The following is a 12,182-nucleotide window of genomic DNA, read 5'->3' on the forward strand; positions in this document are numbered from 1 at the left end:
TGATAAAGAACATTAAGCTTTAATTATAGTGGCAAAAAAGTTTCTATTTTCGTTCTAGTCTGAATTCTTGTTCTTCCAGACTTTGGAAGTCCTCATTTTATTTCTTTATTTTGTGTTTTTGCTCAAATTCTGTTATAAATATTGAGTCTTTAATATTGGAAAACTACTGGATGTCTTCTACTGCATCTTAAGAAAGTTCTGAAATTCATCATGTCGCTTTATTAGGCATATTTATTGTATATGTGTGACTATTCACATTGCATCTACAGGCAAAGATGAGAAGAAATCAGAAGAAAACATGAGGTTTTACATGACATGAATCCTAGCATAATTGCATTATTTCAGGCAAGTGGGTTTATTTGAAATATTACCATTTGGGAAAAAAATTAGGAGGAAAGTAAGTAAAAATAATGAGTTCCAAATATTGATACTGAACACATCCTGTAATTAACTATGAGTGGAGAAGGATGTCCATATATATAGAAATATTTACATAAAGCCCTGAAGTTTACAGTACTGTCTAATCTAAGATATGTTAGAGCCCTAATTTGCATGGTTCTGCTGAGTGAGAAGAAAGATCTCAAACCTTAGAATCTAATTCCAATTCTATTTTTTCCAAGATGCATGAACCTAGCCAATCTGATTCACAGTTTCTTTATTTGTTAAAGGGGTAATTAGGCTTATTTTTGTTATAGTGTGAGGATTAAGTAAAATAATGTGTAGAAAAGCCCTAACACAAAGCCTCACTCATGTAATCCTGGGAGGATGTGGTCATTAAAACATACCTTTTGGAATTAAAACTAAAAAAAAAAAAAAAACAACAACAAATGACTTGGATAGTAAGCAAATTTTATAATATAACGCCATCTTGGGGTCACTTACTCTCCATAGAGTTGTTCAAAGACTTCATTGTGTATTCTTAATCCCCAATTGTGACAGTTTCCCTAATTATGAGCCTACACATTTGTACACACATTCCATCATTATATTTGGGACTCACCCACTGGACTGTAACTAAGTCTTTAATGAGTTACTAATGAAGATTTTAAGCTTAGATCAACATTAAAAATGTTAAAGAGTGTTGAAAGCTATTCGGAGTACAAGCTTCTTGCTTTTAATTAGACTGTAAGCCCAATAAAATTCCTGTGTTCACTATTCACCCAGGTTTGAAAAACTTGAATAGTGAGTGAAACATGTACCTTACTTTGGTATTATTAGTTTAATGTGAAGTTAAAGGGGAGAAATACATTGAGCTAAATTAGAGAAATCATTGTTTTGATTAAATGAAAAGATAAAAATAACATGCAAAATCAAAGTAGCATTTTATAATGACTAATATTTTGTTGGAATCAGAAGATTTTTAAAACAGAATAATTTTGTTGCATTAGTGAAAAATAGATGAAGTGAGGAAAGTAAGATCCCGATATCCAGTTATGATTAGATCACATAAATTTATAAAAACCTCTACATTTATTAAAAAAACAACAAACAGTCATCTTTCACACATTACTGATTCTCTGCAAGCTGTTAGAATTCTGTCATGAAAGTGGCAATTCTCAACACTACTTCAATTAGATTAGGACTATTCTTTCCTGTAGCTCTCGTTACAAATCAACAATGGTGGTGAGTATTTAACAATGACCCTTTCCCCCCTTTGATAGTGAAGTTGGTGAAACCATGCAAACCTTAAGGGCCCATGATTTAATAATGAAGATAAATAATATGTAACATTCAAAGCAATGGGCCAGTATGATGCTGCCCCTCCAGGGAACAATACGCATTTGCTTAAAAGGAAGCCTTTTAGTTTAGTCACAATAGCTCAGGACAGTGGGAATAGCTGTGATAGTCCAGATGTTTTACAGGTCACAGGCTGTCATTAGGAGTCAGGCTTGATGTCCCACCTCTGCACACAGATAAAAAAAAAAAAACATTATGCCAATTTGTAAAGGTAGGTGTCCAATAATATTCACACTCTGTGTGTACCACCAACATAATGTAATTGATCATTTTGACATGTGAGCTTGTTAACATATCTGCTTTCTTGTTAACCAGCATGTTGCTTTCATTTTGTTTGTGTGTTGAGGAGAGAATAAAGGGAGTAAAAATCTCTACTACCAGGGAAAAAAAAAGATAAAAAGCTTTCATTCTTCTCAACTATCTTCAGAGATGCCAGTTATGATTAACTAATTATAGGGAAAAAGAACTCACTAACAAGACAGATATTCTGTCAAAATGTGTTTTTTTTCCACTGGATTTCCCCACACATCAAGTATAATTGGAAGTGTGATTAAGGGAAAGTACTTGGTAACTATAGTTATAAATTTTTTGAAAGAAATGATTTACTTTGCAACACTCTAAAAGCACAGTTTCCTATGCCATTAAAAATTTATATTCTTAAAGAGGGGAGTGGAGGAAGAGTAATTAAAAGAAAGTCAGTATTCTTCAAATAATACATTTCAGAATTTTGTTTTTGTTGCCATGGATTTAAATCAGTCTGCAATATATTTTCAGGTAGGGAGGCATTTTTAGTTAGAAAAGAAAAACTATTAGTCACCACTCTTCAATGAATAAGATATATAATGTGAATTTTGTTTATTTTCAATGAAAGTACTGTTTATCAGAAGCAGATTATCATTTATAAATGTGTACGACAGAAGCTTTACCCTCTGCTTACTCATTTTAACAAATGTTTGAGATATTACAATCTAGGCAGCCATTACAGTGAATAAGCCACACTTCCTCCTTCTATTTTTAGGACTTGGAAGATGCAGACTTGAACGCCAATTAAAAGTAATTTTTCAATGTTATTCCTTTTATTTTTAACACTAGGAATTAAGGTTCCTTTTAGCTTTACTCATAACCAAGTATTTGAGTCTTCCATTATTCTTAGAAACTTTGATTACTTGACTGTTCAGTCTTGTAATGACTGAAAACTTAACCATAATATATTTTATGTCACTGTAACAAATTGTGTTGTACAGAAAAAGAGTGAGGAACCTATCTTGAAGGGAGAGTTGATAATCCACATAGGCTATATCGACGCTTAATGAAACAGTTCAGACTAGTGATTGAGTCTGTTGAGTTAAATTGAGTGGTATCCAGGCATGCTATGAAAGTTGCTTCATCATACACAGGTGGGCAATTAATCACTATTGAGCAACATTCTTATAAGGCCCAGGATTGAAACATAGTTTTTTTTCTGTTCAAAATTTCATGTAGTAATTTCGGCCTCGTGGCATCCTTAGTCATGTGCTTAAATTGAAACTTTTATGACTTTTGTTAGAAATTACAACCCAGCCTATAAAGAAATTAAGCAGCTATCACATACACCTTAGAGAGAAGTTAGAAAAGATGTAATCTTTTTATATGGCCAAAATGAAGGTTCTGGAAAGAAAAGTAGAGCCTTTCAGGTATGCATAAGGAAACGGGATAGGAAAACGGGCCTTTACGTACAAGAAAAGAGTTAAACAATAGTCTTTCCCTCTTTTCTTTCCTCTCTTCAACAGCCCTGTGTATATAGTGTGGCTCAGAAGTTGGATTCAACATTATGCATCAATCAACCATTTTGTATTTCAATATAATTTGTAGCATTGACACAATACTTTGTAGTTAGCTAAATACTTTTGCACGCAATAGCTTAGTGAATACTTGTAACAATTCAGTGAGTCATAGATAGCAATATCATAGAATAGTATAAAAAATAGACTCAGAGCCATCACATTAATGATGCAATGACATTAAAAATAGTTTTTTAGAAAAGAATATCAAATCCTGCCTTGGCTGGCATAGCTCAGTGGATTGAGTGCGGGCTGTGAACCAAAGTGTTGCAGGTTCGATTCCCAGTCAGGGCACATGCCTGGGTTGCAGGCCATGGCCCCCAGCAACCGCACATTGATGTTTCTCTCTCTTTCTCTCTCTCTCCCTCCATTCCCTCTCTAAAAATAAATAAATAAAATCTTTAAAAAAAAAGAGAAAAGAATATCAAATCAAAATCTCTTAGCCATCTTGTGGAAACTTCTTCCAAAGGCATTTTAACAACCTACTGAGCCTTTGCCTTATTTTGTAGACCTTTGATTTTAATTAGAAATAAACCAGCCCTGGCTGCATAGCTCAGTGGATTGAGTGCGGGCTGAGAACCAAAGCATCACAGGTTCGATTCCCAGTCAGGGCACATGCCTGGGTTGTAGGCCACGGCCCCCAGCAACCACACATTGATGTTTCTCTCTCTCTCTCTCTCTCTCTAAAAATAAATAAATAAAATCTTAAAAAAAGAGAAATAAACCAAAACATGTATGGAAGAATGAGCTAGAATATTATAAAATAAAACAAGCAAAAATTATGAATTTTTATTTAAGAAAAATATGACATTGGCTTAATCTTAGAAATAAAAAAACACATTTTAAATTATAAGAAGAATTAAATTTTAATTTAAAAGTAGATATAAAATTTTAGATTTTTGTACAGAAAGAAAGGGAAATAGTGATATTGGAGGCTGATTTACATATATACACTATATATATATATATATATATATATATATATATATATAGTGAATAAGTAGCTTAAGGAAATTGTGGGAAGAGTGATATTTGGAATGCCTGAGAAGTAGGGGAAAGGGTTTCCTACCAAGAAGGTAGCGTGAACAAAGGATTAGGCAGGCATTTATAGAAGGATAGGTATTGTATCCATGAAATTAATAGTGAAAGTTAAAACTGAATATGTAGGTCAGAGTCATAGTTACAACATCTGAAACATAGGGGTGTCAGAAGGAGACGAGGAAGTATAAGAAATTTAAAACTTACTTGAAAAAAGTAATGAAGGAGAATCCCCCCTATCTGTCAATGGAAATAGACTTACAGGAGGTCCAGGAAGCTCAGAGAGTCCCAAAACAGTTGGACCCAAGGAAGCACACACCAAGTGACATCATGATTACTTTACACAAGATTAAAGATAAGGAGAGAATCTTAAAAGCAGAAAGAAAAAGGGACAGTTACCTACAAAAAAGTTCCCATAAGACTATCAGCTGATTTCTCAAAAGAAACTTTACAGTCAAAATGATGCTGGAAAGAAGTATTCCACGTCATGAAAGACAAGGACCTACACTCAAGATTACTCTATCCAGCAAAGCTGTTATTTAGAATGCAAAGGCAGATAAAGTGATTCCTAGATAAGGTCAAGTTAAAGGAGTTCATCATCAGCTAGCCCTTATTATATGAAATGTTAAAGGAACTTATCTAAAAAAAGGAAGATGAAAATTATGAACAGTAAAGTGACAACAAACTCAGAACTATCAACAACTGAACCTAAACAAAAGCAAAAACAAAAACAAAACAAAGTAAGCAAACAGCTAGAACAGGAATAGAATCACAAAAATGGAGATCACATGGACAGTTATCAGCTGGTAGATGAGGAGGATAGAATGAGGGAAAAGGTACAGGAAATAAGAAGCATAAGTGGTAGGTACAAAATAGACAGGGGGAGGTTACGAATAGTATAGGAAACATAGAAGCCAAAGAACTTGTATGACCCATGGACATGAACTAAGGGGGAGGGATGCTGGTGGGTGGTGGGGTACAGGGTGGAGGGGGATAATGAGGAAAAAAATGGGACAACTGTAATAGCATAATCAATAAAATATACTTAAAATAAATACAGTATATTTAAAACCCTATGAGGCCATAATTAACTAATTAATTAAATGATATAGTACAATATTACCATAAAACACAAAAAACAATGACTTCTGAGAAACATTCTTAATATGTGAAAAAGTAGATCACTTGTAACACTGATAAATTAACTCAGGTGGTGTTTTGTTTTCAATATTTCTCTCACCTTATGAATATATTAGTACTGCAGACGATTGTTTTGTCTAGATTCCAAGCTCAGTATTATGATCAGAAGACATTTGGGAAAAGAAGCTAAATAATTGACTGGATAAAGAGTGGTTCATTCATATAAAAAAATAAGAAAACAGAAACAGTTGGAATTGGTTAGAAATAGTGCTCATTTACTATTTTTTAAATTAGTATTTATAAATCCATATTGATTTCTGAAAGTATATACCATTCAAATAGATATTTTCATATTTATTTCAATCATTAGTTCCACAAATCAGATGAAAACTCTGGTACTACCATCATAAATATTTTGCCTCTTAAATGCTTTTTGTTTTTCCTTTTTTTTCTTACCGCATATATATCCACAACCAAATTTCAGGAACTGTGATGCTATGATGCCCTTTGATGTTTGAAGACTATGCATAAACATGGGGGAAATATTTTGATCATTTTGAAGATTATGAAATGTTAATTTTCATATTGCATGCTTGCCCACTAGGAAAGCAGAATCAAAGTGTTTAAGTAGTGAGAATATCTGAAGTATTTATGTGGACAATTTGATCATGGCGATAACTCATATTACTTTTGATGAATATTAACCATTTTCAATGATTAAAGCAATTCAAATATTTAAAAATAGTGAATTTCTCTTTTATAAAATTGAAGTCTTAATTAGATGTGTAATATTTTACAGTTTTATTGAGAAATAATTGACATGACACTTTATTCATTAAAGGCATACAGCATGATAGTTTCATTTACATGTATTATAAAATGATCACTGCAGTAAAAGTGAAAAAAAAGAAAAATAATTCTTTTTGTGATGAGAACTTTAGAATTTACCCTTCTAATAAATTTCCTGTACATTCTACAGCGCTGTTAGCTACAGGCATCATGCTATACATTGCATCCCTAGTCATTATTTATGTGACGGTTGGAAAGTTGTACTTTTTCACCATCTTTTTCCAGATCCTACTCTCCTCACCCCTCAGCTCTGGTAATGACAAGTGTGCTCTCCTTATCTATGTGGGTTTTCTCATTTGTTTGTTTGTTTTCCACAAGTGTGATCACACAGTATTTGTCTTTCTCAGTCTCACTCATTCACTTAGCATAGTGCACTCAAAGACAATTGTGCAGTTGAAAATGGTAGGGTTTCCTAATTTTTCATGGTTGAACAATATTGTATATATTGTACATATACAATACATTTTTTTATCCATTCACCCATTGATGGATACTTAGGTTTTTTCTGTGTCTTGGCCATTGTAAATAATATTGCTTTGAATGTGGCGAGCAAATATCTTTATAAGTTAGGGTTTTTTTTAATCTATTTTGGATGTATTTCCAGAAGTGGAATTGTTAGATCGTATGTAGTTGTTTTTAATTTTTTTGAGAATCATCCATACTGTTCCCATAGTGGCTATACTAATTTGCATTCCCACTGACAGTGTACAAGGGTTCCCTTTTCTCCACTTCTATGCTAACATTTTTTATCTCTTGTCTTTTTGATAAGAGATAAAACATTAATACAAGTAGGAGGTGATTTCTCATTGTGTGGTTTTTCTGTTTGCTTTTTTATTTGTCTTTTGTTCATTTGTTTTTTTGCTATTGAATTTTATGAATTTTTATATATTCTGAATATTAACCCCTTGTCACATATCTGGTTTGAAAATAGTTGTTCCCATTCAGCAGGGTGTCTTTTCATTTATTCCTCATTTCTTGTGCTGTGCAGAAGCTTTTTAGTTTGACATAGTCCTACTTGTTTATTGTTTATTTTGTTGCTCATGCTTTAGGCAACATATCAAAAAATTATTACTAAGATGCATGTCAAGGAGTTTTATTCCTATGTTTTATTCTAGTAGTTTCATGGATTCAGGTCTTACATTTAATTTAAGTCTTCAATTATTTTGAATTAATTTTTGTGAGTGGTATAAGATGTGATGTTACATTTCATTTTTTACATGTGCATATCCAATTATCCCAGCACTATTTATTACATAGACCATCTTTTCTTCATTGAGTTGTTTTGACTCCCTTGTCAAATACTAGTTGAGAATACATTTTTGGCTCCTAATTCTGTTTTGCTGGTCTACTTGTTAGGTTTTTTTTTTTTCCAGTACCATGTAGTTTTGATGGCTGTAGCTTTATTGTATAGCTGAAGTCTGGAAGTATGATGCCTTCTGCTTTGTTCTTTCTCAGGACTTCTTTAATTATTCAATAAGTAATACAATTTTAGGAGTATTTTTTCTATTTCTATAAAATGTCTTTGGACTCTTCATAGAGATTGCATTGAGAATATAGATGAATTTTGGTAGTCTTAACATTTTAACAATATATAAGCACAGTACACTTTTGTCTTCTTCAATTTCTTTTATCCATGTCTTGTAGTTTTTAGAGGAGACATTTTTCACATCCTTACATTTATTCCTAAGTATTTTATTGTTTTTATGCTGTTGTAAATGGGATCAAATTCTTTGTCTCCTTTTCAAAAAAGATATTGTTAGACTTACAGTTTTTAAAGAAGATAAAAAATGCTTTTCTCTCAGAGGAGGATTAGGGAAAACAGTAAGATGTGTTGGCCATATCATTACTTTCTGTTCCAGCACCAAATGCCTTTGAGACATCTTACAATTTTACATAACACAATTTAAAAATGTGGTCTCAAATGGAGATCAGAAAGGAGTATAAGGGGTAGGGACCTCCAAATTTTAGTTAATGCTATAACATTTTGAGGTATTTTTATAGCTAATTATAAAGAAATGTTGTCCCTTATGCATCTGGAGAAGAAAAGGGACATTTATGTTGTGAAGGCTAGCTTCAAATATCTGAAGACAAGTACCTTGTAGGAGTAGCTTGATCTGTTTTGCATCACCCACTTGTATAGAATTTAGATGAGTGGAGAATGCCAAGGTATATAAATATTAGCTTTCTTGACATGAGGAAGAACTTGCTGTTTCAAAGTAAATTGAGTGTTTAAGGACATAGGGATCACTGCCTTTTCATGTGAAATGTGGGAGATTTTTAGCAGGGTTGATTGAAGGGTTAATATGTAGCATGCTAGTTGAATGATTCCTTCCAGCCTTGAGATTCCATGGTTCTAATGGAATACAGTCTTATAATGGTGTTTATCATGAAGACATAATTTCATAATAGCTTCAGGAAGATTTATATTTATAACTAAAATATTTCCTCCAAAGTTATACAGTATCTTAAGTTTGACAGGTACAATATTTTTTATAATGAAAGTTAAGATATTGGCTCCATTCTAATAACCCTTCTCCATGTGGACAGTGTAACAGACCTTCCACTTTTGGGCTTATTGCTGGATGATTCTGGATTTGTTTCTTAGAGATAGTGAATTTAAAGAAGGGTCTGAGATACAGACACAGGATATTCCTTGTTCTATGTTCATAGAACATATCAGTCTATTTTCCTTTAATTCAAGAGTCAAATTCTATTAAGCTTCCTGGTGTTTTGTATTCCTTAATCTTACTCTATAGAATCATTTTCTTTTCTAATTCATACCTACTTTTTCTATGTTTGTAGACCTAGCTTTCTCATTCTAGTCTGAGCATGTTCTTCTTATTTTTTATTTGTTTAATCTAAGATTCTTTCATTTAATAGACACTATTATATTTTTCAGTTAATGGTGATTCTACTATATATACATTTTAAATCAATAGTCATTTTCTGCCTAGTCTAGAAGTTGACCTTTTCTGAAATAACTGATCTTTAATTTAGTGGACATAACTATTCCCAATTTTTCCTCTTTCCTGCTCTATTCTTTTTTCCCAGGAACTTTATTCTGTTCTTAAGTCAAGTATCTTAAACAGATACTTGATTGCTCCAAAACTAAACTTCTTACACTCTTTTACAAAGATTGTCCACTTGTTGCATACCTCTGAGGTCTCATTTCTGACCATTCTTTTTCCCAGCCAACCATGTACAGCTTCCCGGGCCATTGTGCTATTTCTTGAACAGACTAAGGTAGTACCAGCCTGTGGGCTCTGAAGAAGCCTGGAGTGCTCTTTACTCCTGATTTTTACAGGACTGTCAACTTGAGACCTCAGTTTCAATTTTACTCCTATAGGTAAACCTTCCATAGAAACCTAATTCGAGAAGCTTTTACATATTGCCCTGTTTAAACCTTCTGTAACTTACTCATCTATATATAGTATTTTAAAACAAATTTTTGATGTGTATATCCTGTCTCCCACACAAGAATGGATGATGTATTAAAGCAGGTACATGGTCTATTTTGTTTACCAAGAGCTCTAGCACCTAGAAAAGGACTTGATATATAATGGGAACTAAGTAAATATTTGTTGAATGAATATATAAGCACTTCATCACTTCAAATGTCCTTATAGGTTAACTTGGTGGCTGGTGAACTCTTTCAATTTTATTATAACTGAAGCTTGTAGGATAATACATCATTATATTATTTTGCTAATTTCATGTCATAGAGTTGTTATAAAGATGTTAGGGAAACATGCTTGTATGTATTTATGTAAAGAATAATTAATATTGTCATTTGGTGCAATGAGGAGAGTAATGTTTCAAAAGTCACAAAATCAGAAGAGATGTCATTGGGTTTAAACAGTAAAGGAAGCACTTATTTAGAGATTTCGATTTTCACAACTTTTTCGGATTTAAAACTCATTTCCTTCTTTGACACCTTTTTCATTTACACAAACTATCAAAATAGCATTTAGACTATCTTTTGCCTGGTACTCATACATTATAATGAGTTTAAGTAAAAAATATTGTTTCCCTACTTCTAATCTAAACTTTTTCATTGTCAGCGGGTTGTTTGACATATTTCTCATATCATTTTTTGTTGTTTTCTATAAGGTGGTATTATATTTTATGATTTGAAAGAAACTGTATTTTCATTCTTAATTTGTGAATATTTTATATGTCAAGAAATTGTTGCTCCATGGTATAAACTTCCAGTATTAGAAATATGATTATAAAATTATCTTGCATTATTAAATTTCTTATTTTCTCTCCCGACTATTGAATGATGGCCATATAACATTATTAATGTGTTTTTAAATATACATCTTATAGTATTTTAAAAATAGTAGTATAAAGCAAAATCTTTTTCCCTGTATGTCTTCTCCCTTCTTTAGCAGGAACATTTTTAATACCATTTCTGATTATTACACAAGCTGTGATTAGTGTAGTGAAATATGTGTTTAATGTACCAATTTCCCAGAAAAAGATTGTACTTACAGAGCTGTTTTTCATAGTATACTATATGATTGTTTTGTGAATTATTAAAATATGTATATGTGTGAAATTTTATTTTTTCATTATTGTCTTGGTCTTTCATATTTACTCATTTATGTAATATGTGCATTTGTCAGTAAGTCACTGTGTATATAAATGAAAAAAATATGTGCCTATCCTTTTCACCTGAGTGTCCTTCACAGATTTAAATACAATGTCTTCAAAAAATGTTAAAGGACCTGAAACATATAAATAAATATAAAACAATCCATGTAAGTGTAACAATACAACAAACAAAACAAAATAAAAAAAAAACCTCTCCAACCTTTTTTACCCCTTACCTTAAGAAGCTTATTACCTAAAAATATTTAATTCAGTAACCAATATTTCTAGTTACATTTATTGATATGAATACCCATAATTGACACAAACAGAATGCTGTGAAGCTAAAAATATAGATAATATTTGTATTTTTCAGGTAGCTTTTTCTGCTTTCAATAATTATTCTAATTTTCTAATCATTGTTAGGGATCAGGGTGAGGTTTTGGCTCACTTAAGATAGTGTTTAAGTAGAACATAACTACGCGGTCATTATCGCACTAGGGACCAGGAGACACAATCTCTTCAGCTCTAGGTTTGTCTTAATGGGGCCTGGGGTGGCTGGTGTCTGGGGCCTGGGGCCTGGGGCTTGAGGCCTGTGGCGTGCAGCTGAGAGTGGTCTGGGGAATTGGCTCTAGCAGGGCTCCTCTGAGGCTGTCCTGAGCTGAGCGGAGTCTGATGGTGCGCCCTGCGGTCCCCGCAGGTGCCAAGCACAATGAGCGACATCCAGCCCTCGCTGTTCCCCTGCGACATGCTGAGCGCAGCCCCAGCGGTGCGCTACCACCCAGACATCTCCTTCAGCAGCCAGCCGCAGAGCGCGCCACTGCTCATCGTGGACAAGGGCCCCGTGGAGCTACCAGAGGAGTTCGTGGTCCAGGTGCCCAAGGAGCCCAGATCCCAGCCCAAGGTGCGGCCACTGGTGGGGAAAGAGGGCTGGGGGTGGCTGGGCAGGGCCTCCTGGGAAACTCAGCCCCAGGCAGTTCCCCTAATGTGTCTTTTCATGTATTT

The 12,182-nt window shown here is 33.4% G+C and overlaps 1 protein-coding gene across 13 annotated transcripts in view; it reads left to right on the forward strand.

Moving 5' to 3' along the window:
• ADGRL3 (adhesion G protein-coupled receptor L3) overlaps positions 1-12,182 on the forward strand; it is a 761,150-nt gene that overhangs the window by 277,116 nt on the left and 471,852 nt on the right. For 12 of the 13 annotated variants that reach the window (XM_045834530.1, XM_045834518.1, XM_045834519.1 and 9 more), the window contains exon 4: positions 11,878-12,081. The exons of the other annotated variant lie outside the window; for it this stretch is intronic. In XM_045834530.1, the coding sequence (XP_045690486.1) occupies positions 11,878-12,081 (204 nt within the window). The remainder of the gene's footprint in view (positions 1-11,877; positions 12,082-12,182) is intronic. 13 annotated transcript variants of the gene reach the window in all.

The sequence above is a fragment of the Phyllostomus hastatus genome, unplaced genomic scaffold (genome assembly GCF_019186645.2).
Source record: "Phyllostomus hastatus isolate PE091 unplaced genomic scaffold, TTU_PhHast_1.1 phas_contig_196, whole genome shotgun sequence".
NCBI classification, from domain to species: Eukaryota; Metazoa; Chordata; class Mammalia; order Chiroptera; family Phyllostomidae; genus Phyllostomus; species Phyllostomus hastatus.